Here is a 22,719-nt window from a genome sequence, read left to right on the forward strand (position 1 = left end):
TGTTAGTTTTAAAGGTGTTCCATCATGAAATGTGTGATGAAATTTGATATGTTCCATTGTCATAATGTCCTACACCCGTGAACCAATCTTCAAGTTGCGCATTCAATGTTTAGCTCGGCAATTCCGTTATTAAAGTTGAGTATGCATAGGTACGTGCTACGCTCCCGCAAAAGTCGGTATGGAACTGCGTTAGTTTAAAATTTGTTCAATCATGAAATGCGTAACAAAATTTGACATGGTGCATTGTTTCAAGTGAGTTTCAAGGTGGGGAGTCGAATATTAACATGGTAATTCCGTTATTAAAGTTGACTATGTATAGGTAGTCCTACCTGCTACGCTACGGAAAAAGAGATTTAGCCAAAAGTCTGTATGGAACTGCGTTGGTTTTAAAGGTGTTACATCATGAAATGTCTGACGAAATTTGGTATGGTGCATTGCTATTATGTCCTACAACTGCGTGCTAACGTTCAAGGTGAGAATTTAATTTTTAGCATGCTAATTCTGTTATTAAAATTGACTATGTATGGGTATATGCTATGTTCACGCAAAACAGATATGCGTAAAAGTCGGTATTCGACTGCGTTAGTTTTAAAGGTGTTCCATCATTAGATGTGTGATGAAATTTAGCATGGTGCATTGCCATAATGTCCTACATCTACGTATCAAGTTTAGAGTTGGGATTCAATGTTAAGCATGGTAATTCCGTTATTAAAGTTGACTATGTATAGGTACGTGCTATACGCTCCCGCAAAACAGATGCACGCAAAAAGTCGATGTGGAGCCGCGTTAGTTTTAAAGTTGTTCCATTATGAAATGCGCGAGGAAATTTGGTATGCTGCATAATCACAATGTCCTACAATTACGTACCAAGTTTCAAGGTGAGGAGTCACATATTAGCATGGTAATTCTGTTATTAAAGCTGACTATGTATATGTACACGCTACCGAAAACAGATTTAGGCAAAAGTTGCTATAGAACTGCGTTGGTTTTAAAGTTGGTCCATCATGAAATGTGTGATGAAATTTGGTATGCTGCATAATCACAATGCCCTGGAGCTCATTTAGATACGTTTTTTAATGTAGTTACACATTCTAGTTGTTTTGATGTAAGGAAAAAATCATTCGATAACTCGATACAACTAGTTAACACGCGTTGATGTAACTTTCCTCATTTGTATGCATAGCCTACGCGAAATTGGTTACCGAATTTTTATAAACTTGTTGCTTGTACGATTTATCGCTGGTGTGTAAAGGGTTAGGACGATTTTCAATGTAGTTACACATTCTAGTTGTTTTGATGTAAGGAAAAATCATTCGATAACTCGATACAACTAGTTAACACGCGTTGATGTAACTTTCCTCATTTGTATGCATAGCCTACGCGAAATTGGTTACCGAATTTTTCGATTAGTTTATATTCCGAATTTTAATTAAAACTGAAACTGTTAAGTACGACTAAAAGTGTTATAAAATGTGAAAAAGTGTACATGTAGAATTATTATTATGTCATGAATAAGTAGTTTACAAATTCACACGATTTTTCTTGTTGCGTTCCGGGATAAAATGTAATTTTTCGCTATTTTTTTATTTTTTTAATAAAATTAGTATTCATTTTACAAAAACGTCGTGTAAAGGTAGAGTCCTTGTACATTTCGTAGTGCAGAAGTATAAGTTTTTAAACTATTAACTTGGCAAAATTTTCAGAATAGAACTTAATATTCAGTGTAACGCTACTCGCAGTATAAGTGTAACAGTGTAAAAGTAGTTTTCTATATACCTTACAAAATTGCATAGTCTACGCGAAATTGGTTACTGAGGGAGGTAATTTTGTAAATAGCAACAACATAGTCAGATTTATACTTGTTCCTTATACATAATATTTGTATAACATGATATTTGAAGGCGGGGAACTAACGAAATTGAAAAATAGCAAACATAAATCGAAAATTTGCGAAGTCCAACCATGCAATATTTGAGTTTTACAAATTACCCTCGAAGTGAACCACCATGTTGGATATTATCGAAACGATTTCTCATGTTGCGTTCCGGGATAAAATGTAGTTTTTCGCTCTTTTTTATTTTTTAATAAAATTAGTATTCATTTTACAAAAAACGTCGTGTAAAGGTAAGTACTTGTACATTTCGTAGTGCTCAAGTATAAGTTTTTTGCGTAAAGTCTGTCTTGCATTTAGTTGTCAGCTCTGAAAGCAAGCAAAGTTTGTGGTATTTGCGCAACATCGAAATTTGTACACTTCACGCTTATCTTATGTCGAAAACATAAGTTAGTTAACAATATTTCGGAACGTGGGTATAAATAATTTTTTAAAAACCCAAATATGCCGCATCCAAACTTCCTAAATTTTTTAGATTAGTTTTTTCGTTTCTATATGCTTTAAAAGACTCATTCAGACCTCGAACCTACGTGAACACTTGTTCATTTGAACGTAAGTCCAACGCCAAAAGCTCTACTTTACAAAATTTTCGGAGTACCGACTTTTTTGGGTAAATTCTGTGATGCGCTTAATTACTAACTATGAAAGCAAGCAGTGTTTGGGGTATTTGATCAACATGGAAATTCGTCCACTTTGCTTTTAGGTTATGCTGAAAACATGAGTTACTTAACAACATTTCGACTCATAGGTGTGGATAATTTAAAGTACATAGTATTAAAGTTATTAATGCATCGGTCGCATACCGAAAAACAGATTTACGCAAAAGTCTGTAGAGAACTGCGTTAGTTTTAAAGGTGTTACATCATGAAATGTCTGACGAAGTTTGGTGTGGTGTATTTTCATAATGTCCTACGACCGCGTACCAAGTTTCAGGCTGGGGATTTGATTATTAGCATGGTAATTCCGTTATTAAAATTGACTATGTTTAGGTATACGCTATGTTCATGCAAACAGATATGCGTAAAAGTCGGTATTCGACTGCGTTAGTTTTGAAGGTGCTCCATCATTAGATGTGTGATGAAATTTCTTTAAATCAGGGCTATCTCAATGCTGTTGAGTAAATTTACGGCTTCAGAACGCGCAAATTGTCGCTTGCGTGAGCTGGACTAACTTTTTACGTAGTTCGAAATCGCTACTTTTATACATTAATTCAAAGTATTTGTCAGTCATTGCAGCACCGCTCATATTGCGCACCATCTATTTATTTCACGGACAACAAATATACTCCGGCTTTTATCAGAGGATACTTTTCTAGGGTTTGCCTACTAACAGTAACTTAGTTTATATTAATGAAAAATATAGTGATTGAAAATCGATCACTGGATTATAGTTTACAGAAAACTCCACAATTCTATGTGACGCCCTTGCATGCCAAAAACCTTCGAACTATTCGCCACCTCATAAACACTTGAGTAGGCCTACATTTGATGCGTGTGGGGAAAACCTAGGTAAATTTTCATATGCATTTAGTTTCCAGATCTGAAAGCAAGCTTGGTCTATGATCAATAGCAACTTTTGCGTAAACTCCGTTCTATTTCACTTCATACCTACACAATGTAGATATTCTATTCGAATAATTCGATGTATAATTGAACTTTCCTCTGCATGATCATTAGGGCTTCTATTTTTTGTTGCAGGGCAACTTTGTTGTAGCCGAAAGCGGTTTTATCTAGCAACAAGGTTTAAATGACTCGCCTCCGGCAATTATTGACCGTATTACCCGTATTCTCGTCATGCAAAAATTATGCATGTATTAGTATGAAGCTCGGATGCAGCAAAGTGTCTGAGACTGCCTGTAAAATGGTGCGAAGCAGCGACTCTAATTTCCCGGCTTATAGCAAACAACGATGCTGAAATTTTACTTCAGACGCAGTAAAGTGTGTGAGACCGCCTGTAAAAATTGCGCGAAGGTACATTTCTCGGCTTATAAAAAATAATGATCGTTATAAGACGTCGGCGGCGTTTCACTGTCGGTTTAATCACCCTTATTCTAGTGACATGAAAAGGACTGAATTGTATGAAATGTGGTCACTACAAGAATCGAGCGAAAGCGCTGTTTCACGCCGTCTTAACAATAAAACAGCGAGTGTAAAATAAAAGTTTGGAAGTAGGAATAGGCGAAATCCCATTTTATATTAATTAATTACAGTCTTTGCGAACATACATAGTCCGAAATATACAAAAATTATTTCTCGAAAGTTAACGCTCTAATATTATCAAGACGCATTTCACTAATACAAATATACATAATAGAATATCCAGGAAAATACACATAATAGAATAAGTGGGAATCGAGCCTATAACCTTCTGCAGTCGCCTAATTCCTCTGTGATGACATCATAAACCGGGCATAGATGAAATGCGGTGACTAAATGGAACTCGCGGAAGCGACAAGAATCGAACCTACAACCTAGATAGTCGCCTACTTCCTCTGTGATGATGTCATGAAATCTAGTTCAACGTTAAGTGTGCGAGAATTCATATTCTCAAAAACAGCTCAGTACGCATATTCTACGCAATAGATGTCGCATTAGTCCTAAATACATATAATAGAATATCGGAGGAAAGTTTCGATAGTGTAGCGGCGAGCGATGCTCATAAATACACAAGGCAATAGTCTACCGGTGCACGATGAACGTAAATAGCCTCAGGGCGGGGGATTGGCCTGCACGAAACGATACCCATAATAGAATATCCAGGAAAATACACATAATAGAATATCTGCCGAATATAGTCTTGCACAGACATCATACTTTTTGAAATTTGCTCCTAAATACACACGGCTATAGTCTAGCGGTGAGCGATGAACGTAAATAGCCTGAGGGTGCGTACCAACTAAGGATCCCCTCACTACTTACGCCCCAGACTCCCTTTCGCATCACAGGGTTACCAGCTTAATATTAGGGCTCCATTTGAAACGGGATTGCGTGTGTGCATATGACACTATTACAAGGCTTTGACAGAGGCCGAAATGTTGAATTGCTCTAGCTCAGGGCCGGCCGTGACCCGCGAGAAGGTTTCGAGTGGCTCACGCGGTAATTTCAGAAATTAGAAATATTACCAAAAATGGATTGCCCAGATTGTGAACTTCATTGGCCGACCAAAAATTTGATCAGTCCGGCCGCAACACTTGGGACGTGACGACTAAAATATCAATTCCGACGTATTGGCAGATCCATGGGCCAGTCAAATTATTGTAGATCTTCGTACATTACAATAAAGCAGAATTTTCTGCGGTAGATTTATCTAAAGTAAAAATTTTCTTCCCGCTTCCCGCAATATGTTGTCACTCGGTTTCTTGCTTTTAATATTGTTACCCCTCCTAAAAATGAAAGAACGCCTAATGTGCGAGATCAAGTCTAATTATAATAAACAGTTGGTTCGTGGTACAGAACTTGAAGATAGCTTTCAATACACCATCCATTGCAGTAACATATTTATTCAACTCGAAGACTTTTCGGGTGCCTCTTTTCAAGAATTACCAGCACACTGAAGGGATTTAAACAGAATGAAAAGCAAAACCAGAGAGGCAAAGTATGACGCAACAATCAGAAATTATACATACCATGAGTCCGCAATGAAACAATGGCAACAATAACAAACTTTGAACTGTACGGTACGGTACTATAATAACATAGCAATTTGAAACTAAACAATAACAAACACTATACTTAGAACGCACTAATGGGAAATTTGTAAGTTATACAGAAAATCTTTTTGTCTATATAAAATAGGCTTCGTCAATTGGATGATTGTTGATTTTAAGGCTAAGCACCCGAAAAGTCTTCGAGTGGAATAAATATTTTACTGCAATGGATGTTGTATTGAAATCTATCTAATTATAATCGCAATTACGAGAGAAAGTGTCGTCCAACATGCGACCTTGTGTTTGCGCTCGCAGAAAGACCGTCGACGATTAAACATAGGCATAAAATGATCGACGCATGTTGGCCGAAGCTTTCGATATCGATATGTCCAGGCGACGAATAGTCCAGTTCTTGCAAACTGAGCCCAATAATATACAGCAGACCCGGAATATACTCAAGTAACCATAATATTGACTTATAAACTTTAAAAAAATTTCGCACTTGGCGCGGCTAGTGGCCCGCGCGATGGTTCGTCAATGGAATGTGGTCCTTTGGCCGAAAAGGTTGGCTGCGCCTGCTCTAGCTCCTAAGCCTTCTTTTATCGTACATTGTCAAATTATAAAAGGATTGAACCAGTTAACTATAGCTCATGCCTTCATGTTGAAGAGGTATGGCATGTAGCGTGAATTAATCAAAGGTGGTCAAAGTAGTCAAGAAAGCTACTAGAAGTAGAAGTAGCGACGGAAAAATCTACTCAAGTACGAGTAGAAGTACTTCTTCCATATGCAACCTAAAACTACTTGAAGTAGAAGTAGAATTGACTGACTTTAAATCTACTCAAGTAGGTAAGTAGTTGTGAAAACGATTGTAATTCGTTCGCATTGATTGTCAAAAGTGTCAAATTGAGCTACGCGGAAAGTGCAGAGCTTGATTCATATTGTTGCATACCAGGATGTATCCAATTTTCGACAGCATAAACGTTTGTCCGCATGATGAGATGAAAATGATAGTATTGATATAGAAATGCGATACTAATCCTTGTTTACTCGAACACCCCGTTTTAGAGAATATCATGGCATGGTGCCCTCCCTCATATTATAAGGCCCCTAGTTCAGTCGAAGAGCAATACGAAGAAGTGGTGTCGGATACGACTTTAACACTTGGCGCGATTAGTAAACGTTAATAAAAAATATGGTGCATCGTCAAAATGCCATATTGTGTAGCTTTATTTCCGGAAATTAAAGGCATTACCACATTTCCTTTTATACTTAAACATATATGTTCTCCAGACAAAAGAACTAATACTAATTAGAGCTCAAAGTATGATACTGGGAATTGAAAGTGAAATATGAATAGTACATCTAAAAGCGGAAATGTATTTCATGTCTTTATTCCAGAAAGTTTCAAAGGTTGTAAGCTGAAACAGGTCTAAAGCTAAAAAAAAAGTCAGAGCCCACTGTTAGGACATGTCATGGACTGCTAGACTACATGTTCAAGTTCAAGTTTATTCATAAAATTTCATAAGTTCCAAACAACACAAGACTGCAATACAATGAATGATAAGAAGATGCCGAAACGAGTATAGGAGTAGTTTTAAGATCAGACATCCACCTGGGTCTAGGCGACGTAAAGAGGAGGCATGCACACTGAATGAAAGTAAAAGAAGATAATATAAAGTGGCAAGCGATAAAATCAGGTGGCAAGTATGAAGGTGAGATCGATATGTCACTGCGGTGTGATAAGTAAATGCTGGATTGCGAAACATCAGGTTCAAACGTTATGATGGGCCATATATACTGTGATGAAATATTTCATATGGGCGACAATGCGGTGTGAACGGAACCACGCAACCCGCTGCCTGAATTATATTCACCGATGCTTTCGCGAAATCATATTGGTCACTCCATACTCACTATGCGCGAAGCGCGACGAAAATTCTGGGCTTTACTCAACTTTTCTGATAAATATGTTGATACTCCGTGAAAACAGCCCCGAAATTCTTCAGGCTATCTTCCTGATTGGAGGATTAAACTACTTCTACTTGACAAACTGAAAATAGCGGAAAATAAGTAAGTAGATCACAAAATATTACGAAGTAGAAGTAGAAGTAATAAAAATTAGTTCTACTCGAGTAAGTACTAGAAGTAGAGGAAAACTACTTGAGTACTTCGAAAAAGTAGAAGTACTTCGTTACTGACCACCTCTGGAAATAATAGAATAGCGATACAACTGCTGCAGGCTAAATAGACCCACACTATTCTGGAAAGCTATCAGCTGACATTAGTAACGAGCCAGCACACTACGTCAGGGTTTTAAACAGGCGATGGATTAGGTCTTATATATTATCGCATGGTTGAAAGGATAGACTACACCCAAAACTAAGTAGCCTTCCTCTACCGCATGCAGAGACTTGATGATTATTGGGATATGGGACTTTTCTAACAAATGCAGAGATATGATGATTAACTAAAGAGGGGGTCCTTCGACCAGGGGGGGGGCGGGCGACCAACCACCTCACCCACCCCAAAAGCCACCACTGGCTATATGCGCTACTGTGTACGTTTATATACAGCTCTTGGTGACTGGGGTTGAAACTATAGAGAAACTTACCCACGTTCGTAGTTTGAATACAGGACCACTCCTATCTGGTTCAAGCCGGAGTTCACCCCAAATCTGGCTGTCATATTTTGCGTCCATCTGATGATGTCATCGAAATAGTCTCTGACCGAGTAGGATCCGTCCAAAATGAAGATAATGTCTAGCTTCTGCTCCAGCGTTGGACATACTGCGTAAATCACAGCGCGACTCAAAAGAGTTGGAAAAGGTTTTACATAATAATTTCAAGTGGCGAGCATACATCTACGACAGCGCTGATGCTAAAAACTAATTTACATTATTTAGGGTTACCATATTTTGAAATCGGGAAAGGAGGACACCTTTTCAAATTTGTCAAACTTACAATACCGGAGGAAAATATTTACAAAATGGTAAATTTCTCCCATTTCGTGGTCGGTTGACTAAAAAAAGAGAAAAAAAATCAACTTTCCGGCTCAGCTCCCGAAATAGCCGTCGGAGCGTTACTTCAGTGCTGATTTACTGTATCTCAGTCGAATTTTGACCAATATTTAACACAAATTCTCAAAAAAGAAGACGAAATCTCCCAAAGGACATTTAGGCGTCCTCGGAGGACATTTTCAAAAACCTGAAAAAGGAGGACAAATTATCCTAAGGAAGGACGTATTAGGGATGGTGTGAACGTGAGGTTCACGTTCGCGTTATGTGTGTGAGCCTCGGAAATTTAGAGGTTCACGTTCACAAACGAAGCTTGGTAGGTTCTGCACTGTGAACCTTTTTCATATATTACAATTTTCCACGACATTATAACATCTTTGGTTGAAATGCATTTTATTGCATTTCAACTGCGGGTCACTCTATGCATGGCGCTGGCGGCACAAAAAAATCAACACTAAACGAGCATGCACCTTGACAACAGCGAAAATTTGACTTGCTTTGTTATAAACGTTTGCTCGAAATATCCAATTTTCTGTACGTGAATGTTTAAGGACTCTGCTGTGAGCTTGACCAGCAATCACACAACAGCAAGAGCGAAATACGCTACATATAAGTAGTCAGCAAATGATGCTTATCCAACCAGTCAATAAAATCCATATTAGGAATACATCGTTGCCTAATGTAAAAAATCTAACAGGCGTATGGGATCAATCTTGATTGAATATGTTTATTGTATATATTTGTGTGCCTTGGAATCAACTTTTATCAAAATACACCAACCAAAACTCTGTCAACAAAAGGAGTTCGTGTATCACCTAAAAATAGTACATTGAACGCTCTCTCATTCGAAATTTCATGCTGGTGACGCCATATTTTGTGATACGATTGTTGATATACAATGTTCTTTCCAACTCTCTACTAGTTGCTGACGATTACCCCTGACGAGTGTCAGCCGAAAATATTCGGGTTCATTTCAATATGAATATACTATTTAATTATTGTATCATAAAAACCAAATGCGTGTGATTGGGGTGTCGACTACTCCTGTGTAACTTGTTAATGTGATACTATCGGCAGCTAATATATGACCCGTTTTACAATCTTCTCAATAACAATGTAGCAATACTGAGACACCGAATACATTGTCCGGTCTGGTCTAGACCGTTAGGGCATACCTCGTCGAAATTGTTGGCAAAGATATTGATTTTATGGGATTAATATATCATTTGATTGCTCCGGTTGATACGTTTGACAACGGTTAAAAAGTCAGTATGTAGGCTACTTTACCATTGTGGCATAATGTGGACCGAGTTGTCGCTATGTATCGTGTTCGTGTACATCAGGGGTCGGCAACCTTTTGCTAGTCGCGGGCCAAATTTCGGGTGTACAACTTTTTGGCGGGCCGGATTTTTTCTTAGTACTATATTTTACGCTCACTTCGGTATATTATCCTACATTGCTGCAATCTCAATCATACCAATCAGAAGGCACATGTATTTACACTTCAACAACACAGAATAATTGTGACAATTGACGCAGCTTGCTTTGTGAAAGGTTTTCAACTTCTGGTAACAAGTCCGATGAAACAAGAATCAGACCCTATTCAAAATGGACGTCCGAAATACGTGATCTTGGCTTGCTCTTCGTGAATTTCACTGTTCAAAACTATTGTTCACATGCGTACGTGCTTCCAAAAATCGATGCAATTTCTTTTGCATTGCTGGTCATGGTCAAGCTGGGACAAAGACCAATTTCATGAACGTACTCTTTGTCAAAGTCATGCAGCGATATGCTCTTTGTATAAAATTTGTCATTCAATTCAACTGCATCGCATTTCAGAAAGGCCCATTTGAAATTTCCAGGCAATGGTATTGGCGTCCACATTAAACAGAGCACTGAATAGTCAGAATTCATTTTGTAGAGAAGGAATGTCGGAAAAGCGGTTGAATATTCAGTAGTTAAATTTCGTATCACAGTTACAAATGTAGTGTTGGTACTAGGTTTTCTCTCCTCCAGTTTAGGAAAGTGAGCATAATTTTCTTTGTACTGTTGACATTTCCAGATTCACAGATTTGTTTTGAATGCGCCTCAACATCTCATGTATTTAGTTGTTTTCCCCCTGAAGTTGCAAATTCAATTTGTTCAGATGTGACGTTAAATGTACCAGGAAAGCAAGATGAGATACCCATTTTTGATTACAAGATTATGAGTCGGCGATATTTGTGTTTTCGAGGAAAGTTGCTATTTCATTTCTCAGTTTATACACTCGTATAAGCATAGCTGCTCGACTTAATGAGCGAACATGACAGATATAGGCCTACATGACATCGCCATATTGATTCTCTGTTTCTAGATATATCTGGCGTAACTGATTCAGTTAATGGGACAAAAATCATATTAAAAGTTTTCACCAATGTGGCCAAAACACTTTTCAGGTTTTTTGTCTTGGCACACAATGCCTTCTGGAAAATTAATCCATAGACAGGCTAACTATCATACGGAGGCTAGTTATCTATAATTGAACAGTTTGAGATTCCGTCATTGCGTCTGAGATGTTCCAAGCGTTTTTGGAGCAAAGGAAGAACACCTTTATTGTCACACCCCGTTAGAGTGGTAAGCCCTTTAAAAAAGTATGGAACACTTTCGGTTGCGAGATACACCCGATTGATAAGCACTGATCCAGTCTAGTCTATCTCCATCTCCTACTTCAACCACCTTCGTTTTATGGCGTTACAATAGACTAATACGATGTAGGCTACTATTATAGCGTAGTAATGCCGCATTTTTTTCATGCAGCGCTGCACTGCAGATTGAAACTCATTATGAAACGGCGGGCCGTATTCTTGTGATAACTAATTATTATGTCGCGGGCCGGACCATTTCGCTTGGCGGGCCGGATCCGGCCCGCGGGCCGTAGGTTGCCGACCCTTGGTGTACATTATTATATCAATTCACTGAAATGTAGGGTTAGAATTACCAATATGACGTCATGAAACGTCATAAAGTTCACGTTCGCGTTGACACAGAATCTTTCAAAAAGGTTCGCGTTCCCACGAACCTGAACCTTTCAGAGGTTCACACCATCCCTAGCACGTATGATAACCCGACCTTATCACAATCCGCCTAGCTCATTTTGCGTTAAGCGCGTATCTCTGCCACCGGTTGTCAAAGTATTCATTTATGGGATCAATTACATCTATATGCAAGTGCTGTTGTAAATGGAAATATATGGAAAAATACTATTTCTATCTGAAGTAGTTATGAAATATATTGGGACGTGACGACGTAGACTTGTGCTGGTCGAAAAGCATTATCCGATTTCAAAGTTTCGAAATGAATCTTTGTGACTTACGTAAAATGAATGATGTCGCCGCAGAAAAGTTGAATTTGCGAGTTTTTTTATGCTCTTCGATGCATAACCTATACATCGGGCAGTGGCTAATGTCAACTTCAATCATATAATACAATTTGATATGAACACTAATTATTACTTTACCATATTACTTTCCTGCGAAAAAGTACAAGTATTTCGTTAGTGAACACCTCTAATCGCTTCCTATTGCCGATATATTTCTGACAATACCGCCTAGTCTAGGGTTGCCATACGTTCGGAACTCCATAGACATGTCCGGAATTTTACTGTTCAAACTGATTCCGGGAGGAATTGCTGAAATGTGTTTAAATGTCCGCAAGTTTGAAGGCTTGAGGGATCTGAAATTTGTTTCGTAGATCAACATAAGCAATATCCTATTTCGGCTAAGATTATGCTATTCGAAATTTTTCCTCGCGCCCAACGCAATTTAATGTCACATATATTGATTTTAATATGGATACCCATGTCGTGGCCAAAACTACAATAAAAAATAAATTAAAATAACTATCATTTACTACAATCCGGTCCGTGAAGAAGTCTGTTGCAGACCAAATGAGAATACCGACTCTAGCAATTACCACAGCAAAAGTCCGAGATGGCCCACGGTTATTTCACTACCTACGTTAAAAAATTCCACTCCTGTATACAATCGATAGACAAAACATTGCCAGTGTGACTTCATATGTGTTCATACCTCATTAAAAAAAACCTAGGGAGGCACTAAAGAGTGTCCGGAATTTGGGCCACAAAACTTTGTAACTCTTATTTAGCCAACATGCGTTTTGACTGGGCAAAGTGCGGGTGCGGCGGCAAAAACCCTTGGCCAAAATTGACCATTAACTAGTTAGCCCAGTGGTTCCCAACGTGGGCGATATCACCCCCCAGGGGGCGATTTGGCGGTCTAGGGGGGCGAAAATGACGAAGGGGGCGACAGGGGGGGCGAAAATGGACAAAGGGGGCGACGGGGGCGATAGGGGGGCGATGACGCGTTAAAACGGCTGACCTCTTTTTTTTAGTCAACCCACGGAAATTTAGTTACAAAAGTGTGACATCGAGCCGAAAATTTGACTTTTTTTTTTAGTCAACCCGCCGGTGATTTCAGTTTGTATGCCCAATTTTCGGTACACAAAATTTTGGGGGCGATGATCGATGTTGACCTTGAAAAGGGGGCGATGGTTCGAAAAAGGTTGGGAACCACTGAGTTAGCCGAAAGCTTCAATATTGATATTATGGGTCTTCGAAATGTTACGCACCGAATAGCCCGATCCTTGTCACAGGGATGAGCATGGACGGGAGCCGAATTAGATATGTGGCCGGATTTTCTCAGTTTTGGCCGTAGCAGGTTCGAAGCCAGATCAGTATTTTTCTAATACGGTCGGAGTATGATCGGAGCCGGATCAGTACTTTCTACTAAGAATATGACAGCATTATCCTGCTGCACCCTCGAATCAATAGGTAAAGTGAAATGTTCATGGACATAAACCACATGCTACCTCCAAGTTGGCATGATTACTTCAGATAAGGGTTGGGTTCGACATCTGAGTTTTTAATTTCCTGTTTGCATTGTTTCAATCAATATTCGACAACATCCTGTGAGTAGGTGATTATCATCGGAGTTTTTCGGACCGGATCACGGTTAGTTCTAGAATCCATTCTAAGAGTCGGACCGGAGTCGGACCAGAGCTTTAAAAAACAGGATTGGAGTAGGATCAGGGAATTTGTAGATCCGCTCCGCCCCAATCTGAGCATACAGAAGTACAGATGCAGTACAAATCCGACCTCCGGAGTAGTAGCCTATAATTCACCCTAATATGGAATATTATTTTTCACAGAGCTGCGTTGCGTTCAACTGTTGTCGCCGCGTTTTCGATGTCTTATATACCCGTGAAAACGTACCATATACTAATATTCAAAATGTATTGTTTTGGTGTGTGAGGCTTGGGTGAGATGTCATTAAAACTCGGATTTTATTTGCGGTCTAAAATGTGTAGGAACCGCTGTCATGAGGCATGTGATAAACAGGAATAATGTATGTTGGTAAAAATGAAAGTGACAACTTCAAATTGCAACAGAAGGCATAGTTCCACACGTAATTATTGGTAGATATTATGGCAAGCCACCACCTGCGGATCCCACCAAAACAACAAACTGATCGCTTCTTATACCAACTACATTCGAATATATACGTACGCATGGGTGCTGTGGATTCGCTCCCTGTGTCGGTCCTTTTGCCAATGTGACTCACCGTCGTCGTCGCCTGTTCTGTGCCACCACTTCGAAATGGCTCCATCGTCGATTGTGCGCTATCTATTGCACCAGATACACATCATTACAATTCAGTGCAATACCAATGCGACGAGATAGCCCTGGCCGCGCGAGTTTATTGGGTGTTGAGCCAAAATTACCGCGGACGACACAATGAAATGTTCGTCCCAACTGCTAGATTATTACCAGAAGTACCATATATTAGTCTTGAGTAGCCACGAGCCAGTTCCTATGAGAATAAAGGATAATTCGTTACTGAGAGCTCACCGAGTAAATGAAACTTGCTATACGAATTAAACCGTCGCTGTTAAAATGAGAACTCGACACATGCTTGCGAGTTTCACAGTTTACGAATGATTCTATCAAGTGAGAGAAAGCAACTATATTGGTGGACACTTGAAGTTTTCAGCGTTTGAAATACAATGATCTTCCAGAGAGCAGAGGTGACTGACTTGCAAGAGTAAATTGTATCTTGTATTAGATTCATTCATTTGAATACTTGGCTGGGAAAATATAAGTCAGCTTTAGACAGTGATGGAGAGTACTCCAAATTATGTGAATCCCCAAGTCTGCGTTTTAGTAGCATCATTAAAGGGGCACTGCGCTCTAAAAATGATGTGGTCTCAAATTGAAGGTAAAAACGAACAAAAATTTTACGCCGCAGCCATTTCCTTCAGAACGCCACCGTAATGGAGCTGCAATTTATTGAAATTTCTACAAGACCAGCTGTCGCGGCTGCTTAACCCGTTACATGGCACGATGTCTTCATCGTCGCACTTGCTCGACGCGATAAGGCGGTCACTCAGAGAACGAAACTTGGACACATTTCCTTCATAACATCGGCTGACAACTATCTAAAATTCGTTCTCTGCGTGACTGCCTAATCGCGTCGAGCAAGTGCGACGGTGAAGATATCGTGCCATGTAACGCCGTAACGGGTTAAACAGCCGCGGCAGCTGGTCTTGTAGAAATTTCAATAAATTGCAGCTCCATTACGGTGGCGTTCTGAAGGAAATGGCTGCGGCCAAAAATTTTTGTTCCTTTTTACCTTCAATTTGAGACCACATCATTTTTAGAGCGCAGTGCCCCTTTAAGCACGTTTCTTCTTCCCAGCCTCAATTAGATATAGGCCAGGGGTGTTCAACATTTTAGTCATTCACGGTCGCATTTTAATTACATATTTACGCACGGCCTCATTCCAGCGGACAGTCGTAATGGCAAACCTTGACCTCACATCAGGATTGTGGGTGTAGTTGAATTGTGTATTGTAATCTCTCAAACGTACCAGGAAACCTTCATTCATGAGACGCACAATTCCCTAAGTTGTTATTTCTTTGTGGCGTGCATCATTTGTCTATGAGGTTCGCAATTTTTACGACTGGATTCAGCTTGCAAGCGGGCATTATCGCTATATTAGAAACGAAACGCATATCAGCTTGAATCGCGCGATCGCGCGAAGAAATGCTTCAGGTTTAATTAGAAGCTGTCAAATATTTGAGATTCAATACGTTTAATCAAATTGCACATTTACGGCCGTCAACATTTGCTAATTCAATTATGTGTTTGTTTGTGGTATTCATGGTGTTGGAGTAGAAATAACCATGAAGTAAACATTCTAGGCCTAGTTTTCGGTGTGTCGTCATTGGGGCTCAATTATCCAATTTATAAGTCAAGAGCCTTGTAGGATGTCTTTCGAATCATATACGGACCTCTTTACCTGTAAGGGGGCACAAGCACCGTTAACGCAGCCGTTGTTAATGAATTTTTGCGCCAAATTGTGACCTGATGAGTGAATTCTGACAGCAAATTCGGAATCAGCGTTGTCAAATTAGGTGCGCTCAATTAATTGCAGGAAAAACGAACAGAAAAGTGTAAAAATGTCGCCTAGTGTTATTGATCTCATATAAATTCAACCATTCCACAAGATTCACGACGTGTCGTGTATAACGGCCCGCTCTGCAAGTCACATTGCAAATATTGCAGACAGGCAGCAAATAGCCTAGTGTTTTGGGTTTGGTATAGGCCCATAGTCTTATGGGATATTTGTAGCGAATATAATACACTCTCATGTATAGGGCCGTGCAATACCAATTGGCGGATGCTGTTGTACTGATTTTCGGGATTTGGGGAAATATGTAATCACCAGGCCTACGCCGGAGTGCCGACAAAGCTGATTAAGTGGGAAGAAAGTCAAATTGACTTAGATTACATCGAACGTTCGCACCAATGAGATCAGAGGCTGGTTCATGTGCCGCGACTGGTTTCTTTTAAAAATGCGAACACATCAGTTAAAAGCAAAAATCCGGCGCAAAAACACACACAATAAAGACGGATGATTAAGAGGGGCTACCTCTTACGAATACTTGTACTTGCGGTAATAAAACGCACATGTCATATTTTCAGACTGCCTTCTTGGCTTCCAACAAAGTGCGCCGTTGGTTTCATAATCAGGTTTGCCACGGCCAAATCCATATGTAGCAACATACGCATGGTTGTAATCTTTTGGACCGAAGGCCGAGAACCAAGACTTGTCAAATGAACCTTCCGGTAAAACGGTATGTATCTGAAAAATAATTTAGGAAATCATATTAACCGTCATCAATTATAGGCTGTGCCCAGTGGTGGCCCTACGATTGAGAGGCCCTGGCGAGACTTCCATGGGCCCCGATATAAGTAGGTTAACGTGGCTTTGAAGCGTGTTTAAATGTTGAATTGCTCTAGCTCCTGGGCCTTCTTTCATGATGTCTTGTCACATTATAAAGGAAGTGACCCCATTAACTATAGCTCATGTCTTCATGTTGAAGATGTATGGCATGTAGCGTGGGTTAATAGATTAGCGGTGCTACGGCTACAATACCGCGCTAATCTGGAAAGCTGTCGGCTGAAATTAGTAATAAGCCAGCACACCTCGTTTATTCGCTATAAGTCTTAAAAAGCTTTTAAACCAAAGAGGGCCCCCTCACCCACCAGAGGGCCCTGGGCGACCGCCCACTTCGCCCACCCCAAAACCCAACACCGACTATGCCAGTTACTCCACATCGGTGTGACCATAACAAAGTCTTGAGGTTGTCGAGAGGCATTGCACAGCGAATTGATACGGCACGACAGTGTTGTCAAAGTAAGATAGGGAATTGCGCTAGTTTTTCTCACCCTACAGTCCGTTTCGGTATATCTTACTTCGAATTGGGAAATATCAACAGTACGGTAGAATCCGCTTGATTCCGACACAGGTTCGCAATTCGAATAGTTGGGTTCTAGTTTGTATTAACAAAAATGAGTAATCATGGTGAAACAAGGACGAGCCATGCAGTTACAATCGACAATGAACTCATATAAGGCCATGCCAGATTCGTAGTATGGATCAATGGTTCTCAACCACCTGTTCGCGAACCGGCGCCGGTCCATCACAAGTTTCCTGCCGCTCGCCAAATATAACAGCAATATGTTCAGGCTATTGGCAATTTGGCAAATAAACCGAGTTTGCGCAGTAGAATATTTCATCTCTGATCGCCATTCTGTTTATGTATAGGTCCCGAAGTTATACCAGTTATGGAGCGAAACAGCCTCGTGATTTCTTCTAATTGAAAAAAAAAAAGAAATTGGGTTCATCAACAATTTTGCGAATTTGAGGTTTCGCGGTTTCCCTGAAAATGCTTCTCGGACCCACAGGGATCGGCGAACCCCCAGTTGAGATTCACTGCCCTATGCGAATCATATATCATAAATGATAGGAATCGATTTCTAATCATCGATTCATTATGACCATAATCCTTACCAATCTGACGTCCAACCAAATTTCTGAGTTGAGATATGCGATTCGATCTTGAATTTCCTGGTAGATATTCTCATCCGGAATTGCTGAGAGCTCGGACTCATGTTGCGAGCAAATAGCACGAGCTTCCGTCAAATTGACGTTGGCATCACGACGCAACTCAATCCAGTAGCACCCACCGTTTGAGCCATTCCCCATGCAATCATCTGCGTTAGCTAAAACAAGGTTTACTCACGGGATTATCGGAAATTAATTCCCGGCGCCCTATTTATCATCAATAAGCTGCGTTTTGAAATTAAATCAGCATGAGGAGCAATTGCAGTTATTACATATACTTGCGCATACCCGCCCCGCAATCACCGAACTGTGACGGACTTATATAGCTGATAGGGATAGTAATCCCTTGTCGCTATCTCTAGAGAAAATATAACTTTCTACAGCAATGGGTATCCCGTAGGGATGGTGTGAACCTCTGAAAGGTTCAGGTTCGTGTGAACGCGAACCTTTTGGAAAGGTTCTGTGTGAACACGAACGTGAACCTCATGACGTCACGTGACGTCATATTGGTAATTCCAACCGTACATTTCAGTGAAGTGATATATTAATGTACAATACGATATCTAGTGACGACTCAGGCCTCATTATGCCACAATGGTTAAGTACATACTGACTTTTTAAAGGTCGCCAAATATATCAACTGGAGCAATCAAAGGATATAATTATCCCTTTAAATCAATATCTTCCGACGAATAGTTGCAAGGGAATATAAGATTACGCCTTAAACGGTCTATATAGGCCAGACTGGAATATGTATTCGGCGTCTTAGTACTGCTTACATTGATATCGAATAGAATGTAAAAAGGGTTTCTATACTTGCTACCGATATCATCCCATTAAGAAGTTATACAGGAGTCTCCAAGACCCAAATCACACCGATTTGTTTTTTTATGAAACACAAATCAAGATGGTTTCCGTATACGCCTACTAGATTTTTTACATTTGACAACGATGTATATGATATGAATTTCATTTATTGGTTGAATAAGCATCATTCGCTAACTATACCTACATGTAGCGTATTTCGCTCTTGATATTGTGTGATTGCGGGTCAAGCTCACACTCAGAGAGTCACTAAATATTTAAAAACGGAAACCTGGATGTTTCGAGCAAACTTTTGTAACAAATCAACTAAAGTTTTTGAGACTGTCAATGTTGCATGCTCGTTTAGTGTTGATTGTTATGCTGTCAGTGCCATGCATAGAGTGGCCCGCAGTTGAAATGCAATGAATTTTAACCAAAACTTTAACCAATAACTTGGAAAATTGCAATGTATGAAAAAGGTTCACAGTGCAGAACCTACCAAGGTTCGTTTGTGAACGTGAACCTCTAAATTTCTGAGGTTCACACAGAACGCGAACGTGAATCTCGCGTTCACACCATCCCTAGTATCCCGTTGGCCTATTTGTACCAACTTGCTACGCTTTCGTGGGGTGGCGTGAAAGCGGAATCGCTTGTCAGACAGTGCTGCTTAACGTATTATTGTAGAGCCATACACGACGTTCAAAGTTCGCGAAATATACAATTTTCGCCTACATTGTATGAACGACGTAACTAAATGATATCAGTTACGTCGTTCAGGCTATAATACCCCACAAAGCACCACCTAACACAAAAGCAACATAGTCGGACGCATTGATGCAACTAAGAAGTATCCCAATCTCAAAACAATACGCATTCAATGTTAACAATTTTAGGAAGGTAAGAATTTAATTCTGATACCGCGCAATATAAGCGGGGTCTTGCGTTATTAAAATGAAGTGGATTTGCCGGCCATTAAAATCGATCGTTCTATGGCTGAACTTAAACTTGCGCAAAATTTTCAGTAGGTCATAAAAAACGAAAATCTACCGAGATTCATATCTAACTTCACCACTAATACGTTACTATAGATTACTGGTGCATAGAATGAACTGCGCAGTTTGCATCAACGGAGCGCTAGACGAAAAACAAACATCAAATATACAAAAAAAACACTCTAAAATTAATGTTTATGACAAATCAGTTCGATTTCTGCTGTTCCCTTTCAAATACTAGCTCGCAAATAGGCGTCATCGGATTGTTCGGTCGAAACACAACCGCGCGACACCAATTACTTAATTACAACTAATATTTAAAATGTTGGAGAAGGAATTGGCATTGCGATTTAGAACCCAGCCTCCCCATGTGGCGAGATAGCGTAGTGGTATGATCCACAGCTGCAACACCAATCGGTTGCGGGTTCGAGTGCGACTGAGGCCGACTCCAGTTCCCTACTTAAGTGTCGGAGGTTTATTTAGGCTCCTCCTCGCCATCTCATCCGTGTAATCGGTGTCTTATAGAAGCCCAGAAGTGGGCCGTGCTACAAGTCGACAGCAACGGAATAAAAATGAAGAAAATAGGCCTGGTGTAAATGACCATAGTAGTCGACAAACACTATGAATACCTCAAACCCAACTTCACCTGCGTACGATACTGAACACGACGTACCATCACGGCAGTCATAATCGAGCCTATGGTTACCTGCAACCAATGATGGTCCAGACTGGGTATCATCACAAATCATATGCATAAGTGGAATTAGTGTCTTGACTTCCAGCGAACCCCTCATACTGGCTCAGCGAATGCCTAGTGTTCCATGGTACACCGAGTAGGAACTACTGGTCTATGGTCAGTCAAACTTCCAACTAATTCTTTGACCAGCTCCATAGCACACGTAAAATATTTTCAGTAGAACACAATATTTACTTATATGTACACATTAGCAGATGGAAGTACGTTCGCAAAACAGGCGCTAACGAATGATGACCATGGGTTGTAACCGAGTCACAAGTCAATATCACTTTCATAGTTTTGACTCGAGTCAAGTCGAGTCACTTCAAATTCACCACCGAGTCAAGTCCGAGTCCAAGTCAGTGAGTAGAGGGTCGAGTCCAAGTCATATAGTTGTTGCGACTCGAGTTCGAATACACGTTATTGCATTCACTGTTCTGTTTTGCGTTCTATCTAGTTCAACCCACTTTTTCAACTATGATTGAGTGACGCATTCGTAATATCGTAGTTTTCCTCAGTCCAGTTTCTGGCCCTATATTCCAAGTACCAGGACGTAGATATACAAAGTACCAATAATGTGGTAATCTTACTATTCTTCGAAGTTACAATTGTAGTCTGTCTTGGCCGTCCTAGTCTCGAGTCAAATGACTTGATTCGAGTCATGCACGATGACTCGAGTACAAGTCGAGTCAATACAAAAATTGACTCGAGTCGAGTCATTTTATGCATATGAAAAAATGACTCGAGTCAAGTAGAGTTACCGTAAAATCGTGACTCGAGTCGGACTCGAGTATAGCGACATGACTCGAGTCATTCATTACGACCCCGATGATGACATGGAATAATAAAAGTATACGCCAAGGAACTGCTGCTTCACACAACTCATTGTGTCGGTGGTTACAGTGACGTGAGATGAGATTCATGGTTGGCAAAGAACTTACCTTTTATAATTATATAAATAATTATATATAATATTATATAATATACACAAAATGGTAGCTGTTACCCTACTCTATCTTATCCCATTAGCACTCTTCACACGCAAGAAGGTAGGCTACTAGTCATATCACCCTCAGTTGAAGGTATAGGCCTGTGTATGGATGGAAAACACGAAACGATTCATGCTACACCGCCAGGTTGCGACTTCTGTCAATAGAGCAATGTATCACTGTGCTGACATTGTACGCAACAATGCCAAATTTTCCATTCCTTGGCGATTTCGAGAGGGTTCTGGTGTTCTGACATTGTTAATATTTAGATTTTCGGAATCAGTCCGACATTAGCATTCATTTATCACGAGTTATTACAGATTCCAAGCGGTTTATGATAAATTGCGCTATTACGGGTGAGGCTTGGCCAGATCCTGCCTCACTTGTGCCTCACTTCTCCTTTCGCGCTGCATTTTAGCACAATCCACGTGTAAATTCCGTGATTTTGTTTTTAAAATGTTTCAAAATTAGTAATTCATAAAAATCGATGCGAAATACACACAACGTTGGTGTTATAATAATTGAATATGTCACAATTTTCTTTAACTCATTATGGCGGCAGGTGAGACACTGATTCACTTGCCTCCCCTGTCCACACGTCACCGGTGTAAGTATGTGTGTGTGTGGGGGGAGGGGGTGCCTGGGTAGCATTACTCGCTTCTACAACGTTCAGCACAGAAGAACAACCTATGTCATCCACTCAGATCCAAATATTATAATTGTTTATTGTTTATCTACAGTTGATCGTGATCACAAAACCTCTTCGCTCCACCGGCAACCATGTTGCTCTTTACTATAGATGGAGTCTCGAAATCTATGACAATTTTCCACCAGGTCGTTATTCCCATTGATTTTGAGCTCTGAACTACCGATTAATAGCGTGGTCCACTTTTGTTATCTAGGCTTTACCAACACATAGCAGAGGATTCTTTACTCGATGTCGGTCGGACTCGAAACCGCGACACCTTGTTATTGAAGTGTTGAAATATATCAATGCGTTAAAGCGCTACTAGCCACGCTATGTACGCCATTAACCATAGATGTAGGACACATAACGTATATAACACACGGTGAGATACGGAGGAACTGACATTAGCCAGGAATATTTTCATGAATCAATAAATAGTAAAGAACGTAATCCACGAGACTCACCAGAAAGTGGCCCATCGTTGGTTTCTGTA

The 22,719-nt window shown here is 40.1% G+C and overlaps 1 protein-coding gene across 5 annotated transcripts in view; it reads right to left on the minus strand.

Moving 5' to 3' along the window:
• LOC145459351 (uncharacterized) overlaps positions 1–22,719 on the minus strand; it is a 183,053-nt gene that overhangs the window by 52,657 nt on the left and 107,677 nt on the right. For all 5 annotated transcript variants that reach the window (XM_080338002.1, XM_080338000.1, XM_080338001.1 and 2 more), the window contains 5 exons: positions 22,691–22,714; positions 17,964–18,175; positions 16,577–16,751; positions 14,114–14,230; positions 8,149–8,323 (listed from right to left, as the gene is read on the minus strand). In XM_080338002.1, the coding sequence (XP_080194128.1) occupies positions 8,149–8,323; positions 14,114–14,230; positions 16,577–16,751; positions 17,964–18,175; positions 22,691–22,714 (703 nt within the window). The remainder of the gene's footprint in view (positions 1–8,148; positions 8,324–14,113; positions 14,231–16,576; positions 16,752–17,963; positions 18,176–22,690; positions 22,715–22,719) is intronic.

Source organism: Botryllus schlosseri, chromosome 16, assembly GCF_051294905.1.
Source record: "Botryllus schlosseri isolate E-star chromosome 16, Bs_hap1, whole genome shotgun sequence".
Lineage (NCBI taxonomy): Eukaryota > Metazoa > Chordata > Ascidiacea > Stolidobranchia > Styelidae > Botryllus > Botryllus schlosseri.